Consider the following 18,358-nt stretch of genomic DNA (forward strand, 5'->3'; position numbering starts at 1 on the left):
TGGAGGGCGGGGTGAGGCTGGCCGGGCCATCGCTGCGGCTGACGTGACGCCCCTGTCCACAGCTGCGCTGCTGTTGTTTAGCCCCTCAGTCGTGTCTGACTCTCTGCGACCCCATGGGCTGCAGCTCGCCAGGCCTCCCCGTCCATCATCATCTCCTGAAGCTTGCTCAAACTCACACCCATCGAGTCAGTGATGCCATCCAACCATCTCATCCTCTGTCCCCCCCTTCTCCTCCCGCCTTCAATCTTTCCCAGCATTAGGGTCTTTTCCAGTGAGTCAGCTCTTCACATCAGGTGGCCAGAGTATTGGAGCTTCAACTTCAGCATCAGTCCTTCCAGTGAATATTCAGGGTGGATTTCCTTTAAGATTGGGACCCACTAATTCCCTTTCTGTGCCCGCCCCCCCCCGCCCCCCCCGCAAAGCTTCAAGCACTGGGACCAGTCTGGAGGGGTGGGGCCTTGGATGTTGCCCCCTGCTGGACACCGGCCCACCTTGCAACCATACCAAGTGATGCTTTAAATTTCCAAAATGCACCTGATGTCGCCTTCACCTCCTCCAGAAGGGCCGTGGCTGTGAAAGTCGCTCAGTCATGTCCGACTCTTTGCAACCTCACGGACTACACAGTCCATGGACTCCTCCAGGCCAGAATGCTGGAGTAGGTAGCCTTTCCCTTCTCCAGGGGAATCTTCCCAAGCCAGGGATCGAACCCAAGTCTCCCGCATTGCAGGCAGATTCTGTACCAGTGGAGCCACAAGGAAGCCTAGACGGGCAGGGGCCACCAAATCCCCAGGGCCTCCCACCTCCTTCCTGTTACTGTGGGGCTCTTCTGACATCAGGAAAGGGCGTCTTCTTGGGAATGAAAACGAGATACTTGCTTTCTCCTGGAATTTGTATATATATTTTTTCTGCTGTAATTGAAACAACATCTGGAACGAGGCATCTAATTACTCCTCTTTCCTCGAAATCGAACGATAACATGTCCTGTCGATACAAATCTTTTGTGGAAGCCACACACACGGTTTCCCAGAGCAATTCTGATGAACACACGGCAGAAAAAAGTATTTGGGTTTTAAATAGTTTCTCTAAGTATAATACCAGAGCTTGACGCTATCAACTTCATCTTTTGTTCTGCTCCGTTTTTGAAAGTATCTTTGTACTCCTGGGTTCCTGCATGACAATAGCTCATAATTCGAGCCTGGAGAGGAGGCTGCCTAATTAGAATTTTTAGAGCTGGGAGAGCCTTGAGGAAACCAGGGAGGAGCCACGCATTCATAAAGGTAAACTGAGGCCTGGGCAGTGGCAAGGTGTCAAAGGTGACGGAGCTTTGGATCAAGGTGAGGCTGGATGCTCAGGGGCCAGACCAGGAGAGCCACAGAGAGACGCAAGGTGGTCTCTGCAGCCACAGCAAGGGGCGAGGGTTCAAATCCAGCTCTGCCTTAACTCACCCCAGACAGCCTGCTTTTGACCCTCTCCTGCAGGCATGCACGCTTAATCGCTTCAGTCATGTCCAACTCTCTGCAACCTTAGGGACTGTAGCCAACTAGGCTCTTCTGTCCATGGGATTCTCCAGGCAAGAATACTGGAGTAAGCTGCCATTCCCTTCTCTCAGAGCTTCCCTGATAGCTCCGTCAGTAAAGAATCCGCCTGCAATTCAGGAGAACCTGGTTCGATTCCTGGGTTGGGAAGATCTGCGGGAGAAGGGAAAAGCTACTCACTCCAGTCTTCTGGCCTGGAGAACTCCATGGACTGCAGTCCAGGGGGTCGCAAAGATTCAGACAGGACTGAGCGACTTTCACTTTCATTCAGCTTTCCTTGTGGCCCAGATGGTAAAGAGTCTGCCTGCAAGCCAGGAGGAGACCTGGGTTTGATCCCTGGGTTGGGAAGATCCCCTGGAGAAGGAAATGGCAATCCACTTCAGTAATCTTGCCTGGAAAAATCCCATGGATGGAGGAGCCTGGCAGGTACAGTCCATGCGGTGGCAAAGAGTCGGACACGACTGAGGGACTTCACTTTCACTTTTCTCCAGGGGAATCTTCCAGACCCAGGGATCAAACCCAGGTCTCCTGCATTTCCTGATTTGTTTACTGCTGACCCATCAGGGAACCCAAACCCTCACCTGACCCGAAGCCTAATCCTGATCCAAACTGCATCTTAAATACTGGATCTACCCTCAAGATTAACCCTAACCCATCCCAACTCTAATCCTATTTTTAAACTTAGCCCCAACCAAACCCCAGCTAAACGCCAGTCTAAACTCTCAGCACCATTGTTGTGTTGTTGTTGACTAAACCTTAAGTCTAACCTTAATCCCAACCCCAACCCTAACCCTGACCCCAGCTCAACCGCCTTCAGGCGGAGAGGAGCTCACATTTCTGCAGAGTCGGCACTTTCCCACCTGCTCTCCGGTCCTCCGCGGTTTTCTGCGTCCCCTGGTCCCCGACAGGCCCCGACACACTGGTCCCTGCATCTGGGTTCGCCCGAGTGACCCAGCAAGGCATCAACGGCCACCTGGTGTGCAGCGGCTGGGCAGTACTCATGCAGGCCTGTCCTGTCCCCAGGGAAACTTTCTCCCCATTTGCCGGATGAGGAAACCGAGAGTCTGAGAGGACCCAGCGGCACCGCATGTAGACGGCAGCAAGGCGGGAGGGCCCTCTGACGGTGTGTTCCCGACACCGTCCCGCTCCTGGCCAGGTTCTCGGGGGTGTCAGGCTCGGACTCTGGTGGTGTGTGGCTGGACTTGTCCGTCTGGCCTGTCTTGCTGTCTCAGGGACCCCAGAGGTAAGGGTCTGGTAGATGTGCAGTCACTTCGTGTAGCTGGTCTCAAACGACAAGCTGAAGCCAGACCCACAGGCCAGCCTGTCAAGTTGGGGGTGTGGGCGGGGGCTGCAGGAAGCCCCTCGCCCAGAGGCGCAGGGCACTGGCCCGCTGAGTTGGTTCCCTGTGACTGCGGCGCAGAATACCATGAGCCGGGCAGCTTAAAGCAAGAGAGGCTTAATCTCACAGCTCTGGAGACCAGAGGTCAGATCAAGGTGCTCGGTCTGGAGGCTCTCAGGGCGGGTCCTCCCCGCCTCCTCCAGCTTCTGGTGGCCCCAGGCATCACCCCGACCTCGGCCTCTGTGTTCAGCTGGCCTCTTCTTCCTGTGTCTCTTCTTGTAAGGACACCAGCCCTGTTGAATCAGGGCCCACCCCATTCCAGTATGACGTCACTGAATGTGATTCCATCTGCAGAGACCCTGTTTCCAAATAAGGGCATCTTCACAGGTTCCACTGAAGTTCCAGTGAAGTTCCATTGAACTGGAACATACCTTTTTGAAAGTGAAAGTGAAGTCGCTCAGTCATGTCTAACTCTTTGCAACCCCACGGACCGTACCTGCCAGGCTCCTCCATCCGTGGGATTTTCCAGGCAAGATTACTGGCATGGTTTGCCATTTCCTTCTCCAGGGAATCTTCCCAATTCAGGGATCAAACCCAAGTCTCCTGCCTTGCAGGCAGACTCTTTACTATCTGAGCCACAAGGGAAGCTCTTTTTGGGGGTCACAATTCAACTCATAAAAACCATGCAGCTTCTTTCACTTTTTAATTAGGTGTCATCAGTAAGGGCTTCCCTGGTGGCTCAGATGGTAAAGAATCCACTTGCAATGCAGGAGGCCCAGGTTTGATCCCTGGGTTGGGAAGATGTCCTGGAGAAGGAAATGGCTATCTGCTCCATTATTCTTGGCTGGAGAATCCCATGGACAGAGGAGCCTGGTGGGCTACATTCCATGGAGTCATCAGTAAGATCTGAGGCTATTTTGCATGAAAAACTGGACCTGTGTCTTCTTCCTGCATGAGATCTGGCAAAGTGGACCCCAGAGGAAGCTGTTCTCTCTTGATGAGGCAGGCTTCGTGCCCCACCCCCAGCCCCCCAGCCCCACTCCTGCCTGGTGCTGCAGACATAGAGATTGCGACCCTTGATTCGGTCCAGGGGTTCCCGACTAGGAGTGATTTTGCCTTGGGGATGTTTGGTAATGTCTGAGGACACTCTTGGCTGTCATGACTGGAAGATGCTACTGGCTCTGGTGCGAGAGGCCAGGGATGCTGCTAAACATCTCACAGGATGGGCCCCCTGACAAAGAAGTTCCCATCTCCAAATGTCAGCGATGCCCAGATTGGGAAATCTTCAATACTTTAATCTTGGCTCATGCTGCCCTGTTAAAGATTACATTTCCCAGTTTCCTTTGTGGAAGATATGGCCACGTGACCACATTCTAACCAACGGGGTGTTAGCGTAAGGGCTCTGGGCATCCTCCAGTTGAGGATGCCCTGTGATTGGCAGATGAGGCCCTCCCACCCCCACTGAGTGGACCACGGAGGTGATGGCAATGGCGGGAACCAGAGCAGCCAACGCAGACCTCGAGGTGGGAGCTGCTGCTGGGAATGGCCAAGGAAAGGTGGAAGGCAAGGACCCTTCACCCCCATCAGGCCACCGTGTTGGTCCTGCCCAGGCTTCTGTGTGCATCACCTCTGCCCTGACTCACAGTTCTAAGTCCCGGGCAGTTCCCTTCCCTCCCATGACGAATTACTAGTTTAAACCAGAGCTTTTCTGGGAAGGAAAAACTCAAGAAGAAAACATAGCAGATCTTGCTGAATTCGAGCCTGCAGTGTCCAGGCTCCAACACAAACATTCCAGTGCTCTGGGCAGTGGTGAGGACAGCTGGGCCTGCCCCCCGCCTTCTAGAAGTACTTGGGAATCAGGGTCAACATAGGAGGCTGGAGCGGCTTCACAGGGTCAGGGTGGTGTGAGCGTTTCTTAGCTTGTTTTCCCAAACACGTCAACGGCTCTTCATTTTCCAATCTGAGAAAAATCAAAGCCAAACAAAACGGCAATCTCTCTGAACCCCCTCCAGCTGTGGAGCACGCATCCGCCACGGTCAGATTCACAAATCGTGGGCATGACATTGCTTTCATTTGTTTAACTTTTCCCATCAGGCACGTTCCCCAGACTCTAGAAGGGGACAACGCCATAGGAGGCGTCAGGCCTCAGGATAGAGAGAGAAGACCCTCAGTGAACACGGAGATGCTGACCCAATAGGATGCGGGGATACTCCTGGGCGTGGCCTGCGCGTTCCCCTCGCCCACGACAGCGGGCGGCATCCCAGGCGCCCGTCACCTCTGGTCACCATTAGGGACGGGATTTGAGCCCTTCTCTCGCCCCCTATGAACCTTGCACATATTTGGTGCTCAGAGAATGAAAGGCAGCAAAGCAGAGGGAAAGATGGGGCTTTAATAGAGAAGTCAGGCTCTCTGGGCCGGGACCATCTCAAGCAGGAAGCAGGAACGAAAGGGCCTTCCTTGTGGCGGGGTCTGCAGAAATCCCGTTCATTCCTTCATCCATCACCACGTCGGGGGCTGGGATTGAAGAGATGATGAGCACGCAGGTGCCCGTCCCGAATAGGCCACAGGGAGAGAGCAGCCCCCAGCCCTGGAGCAGACGTGGCTAACGGGAACTCCCCAGAAAGACTGCTCTGGGGGAGAGAAGGCGCCCACATGGATCCAGGGCCCCTGCAGCGGGGAGGGGGGTGTTTCTCTTGGAAGGGGTGGTGACCACAGAGGCGTCCACTGTGGGCAGTGAGGCCGGAGCGGGTAGGGGCCTGAGCCTGAGTCCCGGCCTGCCCCCATACTCTGGGGGACCGAGGCTGCCGTGTGCGCCCCCAGAAGCCTCCGTTTTGTCATCTGTCTGCAAAGCGGGGGTGTTGGTAGCACCCAGCTCTCACAAGTTCCGTGAGAGTGAAGTAAAATGGGAGGCTTCGAATTTGCTGACTGATGGTCCTGACAAATCCCGGGAGGGCTCCAGAGAGCCCTGGACAGGGGCCTGGGGGCGGGGGCAGGTGAGGGCTGGCTCCAGTGGGAGGCCCCGGGCCAACTCCAGGGTCGTGCTGGGAGCCACCTGGCTGAGGTGGGGCAGAGGCAGAGGCCTCCCCTCTGCTGTCAAGGCCAGGGACAGAAGCCCCCTCTCCAGGGACCCCCACACCACTTGGCCCCTTCAGTAACCAGAGACCAGGCACCCTCCCAGGAAGGCAGCCTGGAGCCCACAGGAACAGGCAGGAGGGTGATCTCCCTGTGTCCCCCCTGGGGCCAGCCTGGAATCAGAGCTCCCCTAAGATGAACTGTATTGTTCAGAAAAAGCAGTGAGCTCCCCGTTGCCTGGGGTGTGCAAGCACAGGCTGGGGACAGGCCTGAAGGGCCATTGCAAAGTGGGCTTGTTCAGCTGGGATAACAGTGATCATCATGATGATAATGTCAATTAAAATGTATCCAGAGCTCGCTAAGCCCCAGCAATGGTAAAATCTTTGTTCTCTTTTGTTAGAAAATTTTTTTTTTAATTTGCCGCAGTAACTCAAGCTCTCAGAACAAGTTAAACAATACAGAGATATATAAAGAAAAATCTAACATCAGCCCTCCTCCGAGGCCTCTTTCCCTCCCACAAGCCAGGTACCTGGGCTGACAGCAAAGGTGTCATCCTTCCAGGCACCCGACAGAGAGGATCCCTTGTCATCCTTCAGATGCTCTGAGGAGGCTCAGAGAGGGGAAGTCATTCATCCAAAGGCCGCTAGCTGCTTAGAGGTTGCAGACCAAGCTGGCTTAAGTTGCCTCTTCAGCCCAGAAGCCCCCAGCTCAGCCTGGCTCCTCTCCTCTCTTCTCCTGGGAGCCTGACCTGTGGGAGACACAGAGCCTCCCCTGGGATGACCTGAGACTCCTTGGCCAGCTCATTCCAACCAGAACTGACCGGTCCTTGAGCCCCCACCTTCCAACTTGAATTTGGCAGGACTGACTTTTTTTCCTAAGTGATGAAAACATGATAACACATTTACAGGAGACTTCCCCGATAGCTCAGATGATAAAGAATCCACCTGTAAGACAGGAGACCCCAGTTCAATTCCTGGGTCAGGAAGATCTGCTGGAGAAGGGAATGGCAACCCACTCCAGTATTCTTGGGCTTCCCTTGTGGCTCAGCTGGTAAAGAATCCGCCTGCAATGAGGGAGACCTGGGTTCGATCCCTGGGTTGGGAAGATGCCCTGGAGAAGGGAAAGGCTACCCACTCCAGTATTCAGGCCTGGAGAATTCCATGGACTGTATAGTCCATGGGGTTGCAAAGAGTCAGACATGACTGAGCGACTTTCACTTTCACTTGGAAAATACAGAACAAAGTTACATATAGTTTCACTATATATTATAGTGAAGATTCTTAGTAGGAGTTTCAATATCAAATGCTCAGAAATTAATGGAATGAATGTACAGAGAAGTAGAAGAATATAGTAGACTTGAAAAGCATTGTGAGACAATTTAACGTAAGATTTATACATTTTCATAACAAAAGTAGGATACAGATTCTATTCACGTTCCCACAGACTGTAAACCAGGAGACGCTAGAACATATCTGGAAACATAAGACCAGGGGCAGAAATTTCATGGCCTAAAGGTATTGAAATCATAATGAGGCTCTTCTCTTATTACTGTGCAATTCCGTTAGAGATCAAAATCAAAAGGTATTTCAAAATAACCCACATATTTTCAAGAGCAGTGTGTTATTTACCAAGAGAGATCTCTGGCTTAGCCATCGAGAAAGCCTCAATAAAGTTAGACTGAATAAAACACAGGGGTTGATTGTAGAGAAGGAAGCATTCAAATGAGAAATTAATATCAAAGATACTTTAAAAACTCCCATGCATTTGGAAATGAAATGTCTGCTTTTAAATGAGGGCTAAGAAGCTGTAACAAGGAAGGCATTCTGATCTCCTTCTGTCAGACTCTCCCAGCTCCAACAAAGTCCTCCGAGACTCAAAGGGCCTGCAAGCGCCCAGGAAGACCCCTGAGTCCTATCCCTCAACTCACAGCTGGGGACACCGAGGCTCGGGAAGGGCAGGGGACTTGTAACATCACATGAAGACTCAATTCCTTGTGCTTGATCCGATCATTTACGAAGTTCCATTGTCCATTTGAACCATTGCACTCATTCATGTCCTAACTATTGCACTCATTCATTCATTCATTCCCAAACACCCATGGAGCCTGCATGCATTTCCCATTGCTGCTTTACCAAATGAGCACAAGCCTAGGAGCTTGGAACAACAAACTGATGACTGCACAGCTCTGGCGTCCAGAAGAATGAAACGCCTGGCGGGGCTGGTTCCTGCTGGAGCCTCTGGGGAGAATCTCGTCTCCTTGTCTCCACCTGCTTCTGGAGGCTCCTGAATCTCTGAGCTCGTGGCCCTCCTCCCATCGCCCTACCCTCTGCCTCCGTGATCATCTCTCTTCCACTTGGAAGGGCCCTCGAGACGATGTGACCACATGTAGGGATTACTCAGATAATATAGGATAATCTCTCATCTCCCTAATTTAATTAAGTCCCTAACTTAATCTCATCAGCAAAATCCCCTTTTTGGTCACTTGGCCACGGGTTCTGGAGAAGAGGGTGTGGATGGTTTTGAGCTTTGTTCTGCCCACTTGCACAGTACTTCTCAAAGGAGGCAGGAGAGGGCTGTGCACAGCAAATCAGCTAGGATGCGTCCAGTGGCACATTACGGAACCCTCCTCCCAAAGGGCCTTAAACAGTGAGGCTGCTTAGCGTCTCCCTTGGCAGGAAGTCTGACCAAAGGCCGGCTCCAGGGTGGGTTCATTTGGAGGCTCAAGAACAACAGCATTAGGGACACGGACTATTTTCCCCCGTGATTGTTGGCATCATCTCCTCATGGCCCCAAGAGAGCTGCAGCAGCTTCAGGTGTCACATCATCACACATCCATGACCAAACAGGAAGGAAGGCAGTGAGTTTTCTAGTACATTTCTTGCCTGTCATCAGGGAGGTCTCATGCGTGAGCCCGGGTCGTGTGACCTCTCTCCAGCCACTGGGGAAGGGTGTCCCCCTTTCCAGGGCACATCACTGCTCCCCCATCAAAATGAATCAGGTATGCAGGTGCGTTCATGATCTCCACTGCATAACAAAGCACCATGAATTTATCAGCTAAAAGCAACACACATTTACTATCTCAGTTTCCATGGGCCAAGAGTCCAGGTGCAGGCCAGCTGACTCCTTGATCATGGTCTGGAGGCTGAAATTACCATGTCAGCTGAGACCAGGTTCTCACCCGAGGCCAGGGACCGCCCCTCCTCTTCCAGGCTCACCCAGCTGTCGAGAGAGTTCAGTTTCCAGAGGCTGAATGGCCAAGGTGAGCTTTCTTGTGGTTTTCCAGGGACCACTCAGCCCGTAAAGGCCACACTCAGGTCCTCACCCTGGGACTGCCTCTCTTCTGCGTGGCCAGCAGGGGAACCCCTCTGATGCTTCTCAAGGCTTCACCTGATCAGGTCAGGCCCAGACAGGATAATCTCCTTTAAGAGGATGAGGTGGCTGGATGGCATCACCGATTCAATGGACACGAACTTGGGCAAACTCTGGGAGGTGGTGAGGCACGGGGCGGCCTGGCGCGCTGCAGTCCATGGCGTCAGGAAGAGTCAGGTACGACTTGGGAGCCTGAAAAACAAGAAACCAAAAGCCACCCAGTTAGGAGCCTGGATGAGGCGGTGACGTCCCACCCCGTTCACACAGGAGGGGGTGCACCCCCGGGCCTGGGTCACCGCGGCCACCGGAGCATCCTGCCGCCTCAGCCTCCAGTCTGAGCGGGGCCCCTCCTCCTGCCAGAAAGTCCTCCCTGATCCCCGGCAGGTCCCTGGAGGTCGGGGGCCTGTGCCCCGAGCCCTCAGCTGGGCCTGGGGCGTGCTGTGGTCTCTCCGTGGGCGCTGTCCACACTTGGCAAAGAGCAGGTGCCCAGGAGATGCCCTCCGGACAAATGTGGAGCCCCCAAAGTGCTGGGAAGACCTTGAAGCTCAGAAAAAGTGATGGGGGCTGGGCCTAGGATTCTGGCCCTGGGAGAGCAGACCAGGGTGGGGGCGGGGGGGCTGGCTTGGGGATAGGATCATGCCAGGCCCTCAGAGCTCACCCCTTCAGAGAGCCCTTCCAAGGCCCCCCACTAACCGAGGCCAACGGCCAGGGAGGCACAAGTGAGCGGATGGCAGGCAACGTGGAGACGGCAGGACAGGGGACCTGAGCTCACACCCATGCGTGATCCGGAGCAACCTGGCCTCCACCCTCATCTGCAGGATGGGATGCCACCCAGCACGCACCATGAGGGGGACGCGAGGAGGGTGAGGGGGGCCCATCACCCAGGGACTGATCAGGACAGGACCTGGCTGAAGGGTGGCGGCTCGTGAGCGCTGCGGGCAGAGGCAGAGGAACAGGAGGGGCCGGAGGGGAAGCTGCAGGTGACGCTTCCCAAGGACATGACCCTCGGAGCTGCCAAGGGGCCCTGTGGCTGCCGTGGGCCAGGGACCCTGTGGGGGATTCCGAGGAGGAGCCCCTCCACCCCAGTGCTGAGGGGGCGTGGCGCTGTGCCTCCCACCTGCCCAGGTGGGTGACAGGCGGGGGCGGGTGCTCCAGGCCCAGGGAACACCAGCAGAGACAGGCGCCGCCCGGGCACCCAGGGCTGAGAGCTCTGCGTGCATCTTTCCGGAGAACCTGCTTGCCTGCTGCGGGGGGTGGGGGGCTCCGTAGTCCCCATTCACGGGCTCAGACAGGGATGCTCACAAGGTGATGCCTGGTCAGCTCAAGCCCACAGTCCAGGTCAAGGCCAGGCCACGGAGGGCCCCGATCGCCAGGCTCAGGCGTCTGGGCAGCAGCAAGGCCCGGGACAGAGGACCGGTCAGCCCGGAGCGGCAGGCAGAGGGGAGCCCTGAGCAGGCCCCCGTGTGATGGGTGGATGTGAGCTTGAGCCCCAGCAGGCCCCGGGCTGAGCGAGGTACAGAGCAGATGCTCCACAAGCATGCTGACTCGCAGCCTGAATCCATTACACTCCCTGCAAGTCCAAGACGGTCCCCAAAGCTGTTCTTCCCCCAGAGGGCCCCAGGCCAGCCCTGGAGGAGCTCAGCAGTGCCAAGTCCATCACTGTGATCGATATCGCAGTGGAGTTAGTGCACGCAGATCCCAGCCGCGTTCTGACAAGACAAAGCGGTTCTGGAATTCTTCAAGGAGGGGCGGGGAGAGGAAGCAAGCTGCCTTTTTTCCCCTGCCTCAGCTTTAAAAATGAAATTACAAGTAAAGCTGGGGACACAATATCCTCAGACCAGTTGGGGACAAATCAAGTCTTGAGGTCCGAGACTGGAATGCCGGGCTGGCCCACCCCTGGCCCCGCACCAGCCAGCGGAATTCAAGGGCCCTCCCCCCTCCCTGCAGGCACCAGCTGAGGGCAAAGACCGCAGACACAGCAAAACTCCCAGGGGCTGGAGGCCCAGCTGGGGAGGAGCTGGCGCGGACATTAAACCATCCAGTCAATAGCCCCACTTTACAGATGGGAAAACAGAGGCCATGGGAGGCAGGAGGTTCTCGTGCTGCCAGACAGAAGGTAAGGGGATAAGCAGGAGCGTAAATCCAGGACCTCCACAGAATGGAGCCAAGAAGGGCCCGCCGGGCAGGGAGGCCGGGTCTGGCTCTGGGTGAAGTGCTGCTGTGTTCCGCCGACCGCCACCCGCACGGGCGACCCCACCGACATCCAGTGTGGCTGGGGAGGATGGAGGTCACCCTCGGACCACCCATTCCTCCTGCATGCTTCCACCGCGAGCTGAGTCAGGCCTCCCCCCAGGCAGAGGGACAGAGATGTGGCCCATCCGCAAGAGCCCACGGCAGAGATGAGGTCTGATGATGGTTTGCCCCGAGGGGCACACAGGAGCCCAGTGAAGCGGGCTCCCCACCAGCCAGCTGGGGAAAGCAGGCAGGCCTCCCGGGGAGGAATCTCAAGCCTCATGTTTTGGAGGAAGAGGAGAGCGCGCAGGATAGAGGGGCAGAACTGCCAGCCTGGAGAAGGGCCTGTGACGGAGCCCCAAGTCCACGGCAGGCAGGGACCAAAGGGCTCCTGCAGAGGCCGAGGAGGCGAGGTGGAAGCCAGCCTGACGCCTGGAAGAGCTGCCCGCGCTGGGGCACCAGAGATACAGCTGGGAGGGTGAGCGAGGCCACAGGCACGTGTGCATGTGTGGGTGTGCACACGTGTGCCAGTGCATGGGTGGGTGTGTGCAGGAACGTGTGCGCACATGTGGACACGCACGCCTGTGTGCTGGATGCTTGTATGTGCACGCAAATTCCTGCATGTGAGCACACAGTATGTGTGACTAGACGTGTGTGGATGTGTGTGTGCACACATACATGTATGAGCATAGCGTGTGTGACCTGTGCATGCGTGTGTGGGTAGGTGTGCACACATGGTGCTTGCAGGTACACGAATATGTGTGTGTGTGCATCGCTGACACACGGATGCTTCTGTGAATGCATGGTCATGTACGTGGCTGTGTGTCTACATATTCCTGGATGCGTGTGTGTGTGAAGATACATGCCTAGGTGTGCGTGGATATGTGTGCACATGGATACATATGTGTGCATTTGTGCACACACGGCTATGTGTGCATGTGTGCACACGCATACCTGCGCATTCAGGGAGCCGCTCAAGGAGACGCATTCCCCCCCCCCTTCACCTGAGGTGAGGCCACTCGAGCACAGACCTTACAGAGATACCGCACCCAGATCCCTCCTCCCAGGAGCGGGCCCGGGACCCAGCGTGCCATGGGTCACAGGGGATGAAGGTGAGGACACCCTTATAGCCCCAGCACAATCCACCTCCACAGTCTCCTCCTGAGACGCCCCCAACGCCCCCTTCCCCAGCAGCGCAGCCTGACTCCCCAGAGCACCCTCCTGGCACCCACCCTGTCCTGCCAAGCTCAGGCCCAGTGGGCATGACCCCCGGGACAGGCAGTCTCCCAGGGCACAGGAGGTTCCGTCTGCTCCAGGGCAGCGGGGAGCTGTCTGTCAAGCCTCACGCTCAGTCTCGGGGTGAGAGGCCTCTCCAGCCCCACGGCGCACAGCCGAGACCCCGGGGCCTCCCTCCAGTGCACGAAGCAGGCCTGCACGCGGTGCCATCCAGGCCAGGGCTCTCTACCCCAAGGACTCCGCAGGGACCAGGTCCTCTGCCGCCCCTCGCCTCTGGGCCTTGGACCCTCAGGAGCGACCCTTCCTCCTGCCTCCTCCCAGTTCGGCCAGCCAGGCACTGTCTGCTGTCTGAGGTCAGAAGGCCGGCCCGGTGTCCCCCAGGGTCCTGGGTCACTCGGCCGGCCAGACTCTCCAGAAGTTCCCAGCCTGGCCGGGCTGGACAGCCATTGCCTGGGCGGTGGGATGTGCTGTCTGCTCTGGGGCCCCTGGAGCTCCGCGTTGCTTTTCCTTCAAATCCCTCATGCTAGGCTGGCCTTGCCTGTGGACACATACGGTGTCACATGGAGCAGGACCCTTGGACTCAGCCCCCAAAGTGCTTCTCGAAAGATAAGACTCCCTCAAGGCCAGGAGGAGGCCCACATGGCGGTCCAGCTGATGGCAGGGCAGACCTCTCCAAAACCTGTATGTGACAACCACCGTGTCCCTTCCGAGGACATGCCCACCAGGACAAAGCCCAACCCCACCCCAAGGAGCACAATGAACAGGGCCCTCTCACTTCCTAATAACTCCCCTCACTCTCCAAACGCAGCTCAAGAGGTCACCTCCTCCAGGAAGCCTTCCCTGATAACCCCACTCCCAGGTTGGAGGAGCCGCCCCAGGGCACTGATGGCATTCCCTGCACCCATCTCAGTGCGTGGCACCATCGACCCCAGACAGCCAGCATTCAAGACAGAAGGTCTGATCCAGACAGAGCCAGGGCGAGCCAAAGATGGAGGCGCAGGGGTCTTCCCTGCAGAGTGCACCCCTCAGCACCCTGACTGGTGGCACCTTTCAGGCTCCAGGACCAGAGGACCTTTCACAAGGATGGGGCCTCTACCTTCCCTGGGTCACAGGCGATCATGGCTTTGCTCCCCAAACTGCATAAATGCCAAGGACTGGCCCAGGAGGGTTAACCTTCCTCTGCAGGTCTGCCATCCGGACGATCTGATTTCCAGCCTGGCCCTGGCCTGACCCTGCCCCGCCCCATCAGTGGAACCATGTTAACAAGGACGTCGGTGCTCCACGTGAGCCTCTCTGCTGAGACAGCCTGCTCTCCAGGGAAGGCCTTTGAACTTTTCCGGAGCTCAGAGCAGAGAGAAGCAGCCCTGCACCAGGGCACAGTTCTAGGCATCATGGTGGGGTGTGTGTGTGCGGCTCCAACCCCTCCCTGAGTTACCCTCCTAGTACCCTGGGGCATCCCCCTCCCCCCTCCCCAGACACAACCCCAGTTCCCTCCGCCCCTTGAGAATTCGAAGAGAGCTGCAGGCCAGCCCGGGTGTTTCTGCTCTGCTGGGAGCAACGGTCTTACTGTTAGTCCGAGTGAAAAATGCCTGGTCTGGACCACGGTCCTCCCCCCAGGCTCCGTATCCCACAGACCTCGGGCTGCCTGGAGGTGGGGGCCAGCACGTAGCAGTGTACAACTGCAGAACAGATGCACACGGACGTGGGGCAGGGGTCGGCGGGGGTTACACCAACACCTCACCCCTAAGCAGAAGTGTGGCTCCCACGCCAAACAGCCCCTCATTTGGCAATTCAGTTTGGGGCGTTTGTCAGAGGCGGAGATACAGAACATCCCCCAGCCTTTAAAAAGCAGGGCTTATGGAGCTAAGAATTCAACTTCGGGAACTGCCAACAAGGGTGCAGAGCCTGGGAGCCTGCCCAGGGCTTCCACGGGCACCGCCGTCATGATTCACGCTCCAGCAGAGGCCGGGAGTGGGGAGGCGGCTTGGCCCCCGAGCATCCCCCAGAGACGGGAGTCGGCCCTCGCAGCGAGGGCGCACCCTAGCCGCGTCGCGTACTCCGCCGGGCTGCGAGTGGCTGGCTCTCCGGTCAGGCCGCGGACCCCCCGAGCCGACCCCGCTGCGGGCGAGCGCGCGCGTGTGCCCGGGCAGGTGAGGAGGCGGCCGTCTTAGAAAGAGCAGGGTTCTAGAACTCACCGCCCAGGCCAGCCGGCACTCGGCCCCGGCGCGCAGGCTGCGGACGGCCCTGGAGGAGGCGCCCTTGCCGGGCGCGCGCTCCCCGCGCCACCGCCCCGGGCTCCTCCCCGGCGCCGCGCGGGCAGGTTCGCTGAGGCGGCCGCGGGCTCGGGCTGCCGGGCCCGCTCCCCTCCCCGGCCGGCGGCGCTGGCCTGCCCGCCAGGCCGCCCCCGCCCGCCCGCGCCCCGCCCCGCCCCGCTGCGCAACTCTACCCAAGTTGGAAGCCGAGCCGGAGCGGCGACACTCGCGCCGAGCGCACGGCGGCGGAGGAGGCGGCGGCGGCGGCGGCGCAGCTCCTGCGAGCCGAGGCAGGAACCGCGGGGGGCGCCCGCGCCGGGAGCGGCAGGAGGAGGAGCCGGGGAGGACGCTCGGCGGCGCCGGCGCCCTGCCCGGGAAAGTAAAGTTGGAGCCGGAGGCAGCGCGCGGGCGCGGGGGCCCCGAGCAGCGGGGGCCCGCGCCCCGGCGCGCCGAGCCCTAGCCGGCCGGATGGGAGGCGGAGCGCCCGGGCCGCCGCCGCCGCCTGCAGCCTGCGCCCCGGCCGGGTGCCGGGGCCGCGGGGCCGCCCGGGCACGCCCGCTCGGGCGCCGAGTCGCCGCGGGCTCGCGGCCCGGGCGCTCCCCGTGAACCGGGCCGAGGGCGGGGCCGCGTGAGGACCCCGGGACCTGCCCCCTCCCCCTCGCCGCCGCGTCGCTGCTCGCTCCGGGCGCCTCCTGCTCTGCACTTACGCGTGCGGCGGCGGCGGCGGCGGCTGGGAGCCGGGCAGCCACGCTCTCCGGCGCGTCGCTCGCTAGCCGGGCCGCCACGGCCGAGGGCCGGCTGCGGGGCGCCGCGGTCCCCGGCGGGCGCGCCCTAGGCGCAGGCGGCGATGCGGGCTCCGACCCGGGCTGGGGGGCGCCCGAGCTGCCGCGACTGCGCCCCGGCTCCAGGCGGGACCGCGTAGCTTGCGGGAGGACCATGGCGTCCCCGGCGCTGGCGGCGGCGCTGGCGGCGGCGGCGGCAGCGGCGGGCCCTAACGCGAGCGGCGCCGGCGACTGGGGCAGCGGCAGGGTCGCCAACGGCTCGGGGGCCCCCTGGGGACCGCCCCCGGGCCAGTACTCGGCGGGCGCTGTGGCGGGGCTGGCGGCCGTGGTGGGCTTCCTCATCGTCTTCACCGTGGTGGGCAACGTGCTGGTGGTGATCGCCGTGCTGACCAGCCGCGCGCTGCGTGCGCCGCAGAACCTCTTCCTGGTGTCGCTGGCCTCTGCTGACATCCTGGTGGCCACGCTGGTCATGCCCTTCTCGCTAGCCAACGAGCTCATGGCCTACTGGTACTTCGGGCAGGTGTGGTGCGGCGTGTACCTGGCGCTAGACGTCCTCTTCTGCACCTCGTCCATCGTGCACCTGTGCGCCATCAGCCTGGACCGCTACTGGTCCGTGACCCAGGCCGTCGAGTACAACCTGAAGCGCACGCCGCGCCGCGTGAAGGCCACCATCGTGGCCGTGTGGCTCATCTCGGCCGTCATCTCCTTCCCGCCGCTAGTCTCGCTCTACCGCCAGCCCGACGGCGCCGCCTACCCGCAGTGTGGTCTCAACGACGAGACCTGGTACATCCTGTCTTCCTGCATCGGCTCCTTCTTCGCTCCCTGCCTCATCATGGGCCTGGTCTATGCGCGCATCTACCGGGTGGCCAAGCTGCGTACGCGCACGCTCAGCGAGAAGCGCGAGCCCGCGGGCCCCGACGGCGCGTCTCCGACCACGGAGAACGGGCTGGGCGCCGGCGAGAACGGGCACTGCGTGCCCGCGCGCCGCCCGCGCGCCGAAGTGGAGCCGGAGGACAGCAGCGCGGCGGCCGAGAGACGGCGGCGCCGGGGCGCGCTGCGGCGGGGCGGGCGGCGGCGCGGGGCCGGCGAGGGGGCCGCGGACGCCGAGGGCGCGGGCCCCGGGATGGTGGCGGCCGAGCCGGGCGCGCTGGCCGCCGCGAGGTCCCCAGGCCCCGGCGGACGCCTGTCCCGCGCCAGCTCGCGCTCCGTCGAGTTCTTCCTGTCGCGCCGGCGCCGGGCGCGCAGCAGCGTGTGCCGCCGCAAGGTGGCCCAGGCGCGGGAGAAGCGCTTCACCTTCGTGCTGGCGGTGGTCATGGGCGTGTTCGTGCTTTGCTGGTTCCCCTTCTTCTTCACCTACAGCCTGTACGGCATCTGCCGAGAGGCCTGCCAAGTGCCCGGCCCGCTCTTCAAGTTCTTCTTCTGGATCGGCTACTGCAACAGCTCGCTCAACCCGGTCATCTACACCGTCTTCAACCAGGATTTCCGGCGCTCTTTCAAGCACATCCTCTTCCGACGGAGGAGAAGGGGCTTCAGGCAGTGACCCGCGCGCCCTTCCCGGGCGTGGACGCCCTGGACAGCTCCTGTTGGAGGCGGGCAAAGCCGGCCTCCCAGGGACTCAAGGATGGATTGGCTTTCGGGGTGCAGGGGAGGGTACACAGGGCCCAAAAACTGCAAGGCCCCCGGGGAGGGGGGAAGGAGAGAGGGGAGACCCCTCTGCCTTCCTGTCTCAGCAAGGGGCGGCTTCTGGGGCTCTAGGCCTGAATCCAGCTCCCAGGAGGGGCCCCCGCCCAAGTGTGGTCGTGGGGCCAGGTGGTAGACCCCACTGGCACTAGGTTTATCCTCCCAAATTGACGAGAAAGGAGCCTTCCCCGCCCCCAACACATGCCACCCTACCCCCCTCTCCACCTCTGAGCAAGGGCTGACCTCCCAGGACCTTGTGGGTGGCTTTCCAGGGGTGGGGGTGGGGGAGGAACCAAGGCACTGGCAATCTTTGGTTACCCAAAGTATTTAACTGTTTGCCAAAAACGACTGACAGCCAAAACAACCAAACTCTTTTTCTAAATAAACCTTTGTAATCTAAGTGGTGGGTGCCATGTCAGTCCTTCAGCCCTGGGTGTGGGGGGCCTTCCAGACCCTCACCCTACCCAACACCCCCCACCTCCCACCTTTTCTTGCATCAGGTTGGGGGGGTATTTGTTTAAAGGTAACTGTCTTACAGATGTCCAGAAAATATGCTCAAAATGCTTGTGTTGTTACTGGCCCAGAGACCAAGGAAATCAAGAGACCCCAGATTAACTGCAAATACAGGTGCTGGAGAGCGGTCTTCCATCCATACCCACCCCTCTCTGAATCTAGGCTTCCCCCAGCGCAGCCAGCCTCACCCCCATGCCCAGCCCTCAACAGCCCCCAGGGAGTCTGGCCTCATCCCGCGCTAAGGCTTGGGGAGGGGCGGCTAGAAGAGAGGAAAGGATCAGAGAGGGTCTCCCCCTGGCGCCTCCAGCCCCCCACACAGAGCCTGGGAGCTCCTGGGATAGCTGTGGG

General features: G+C 59.5%; 1 protein-coding gene across 1 annotated transcript; it reads left to right on the forward strand.

Annotated features, from left to right (window-relative positions):
• Positions 1-15,971: 15,971 nt before the first annotated feature.
• Positions 15,972-17,878, forward strand: ADRA2C (adrenoceptor alpha 2C). The gene has a single exon (XM_061145140.1). It carries the CDS (start codon positions 15,972-15,974, stop codon positions 17,355-17,357), a length of 1,386 nt encoding a protein of 461 aa, XP_061001123.1. The 3' UTR covers positions 17,358-17,878.
• Positions 17,879-18,358: the final 480 nt, after the last annotated feature.

The sequence above is a fragment of the Dama dama genome, chromosome 6 (assembly GCF_033118175.1).
Source record: "Dama dama isolate Ldn47 chromosome 6, ASM3311817v1, whole genome shotgun sequence".
NCBI lineage: Eukaryota > Metazoa > Chordata > Mammalia > Artiodactyla > Cervidae > Dama > Dama dama.

What these genes read in the sequence shown, in the direction of transcription:
- ADRA2C (XM_061145140.1), top strand. Translation starts at nt 15,972, where the DNA reads ATGGCGTCCCCGGCGCTGGCGGCGGCGCTGGCGGCGGCGGCGGCAGCG.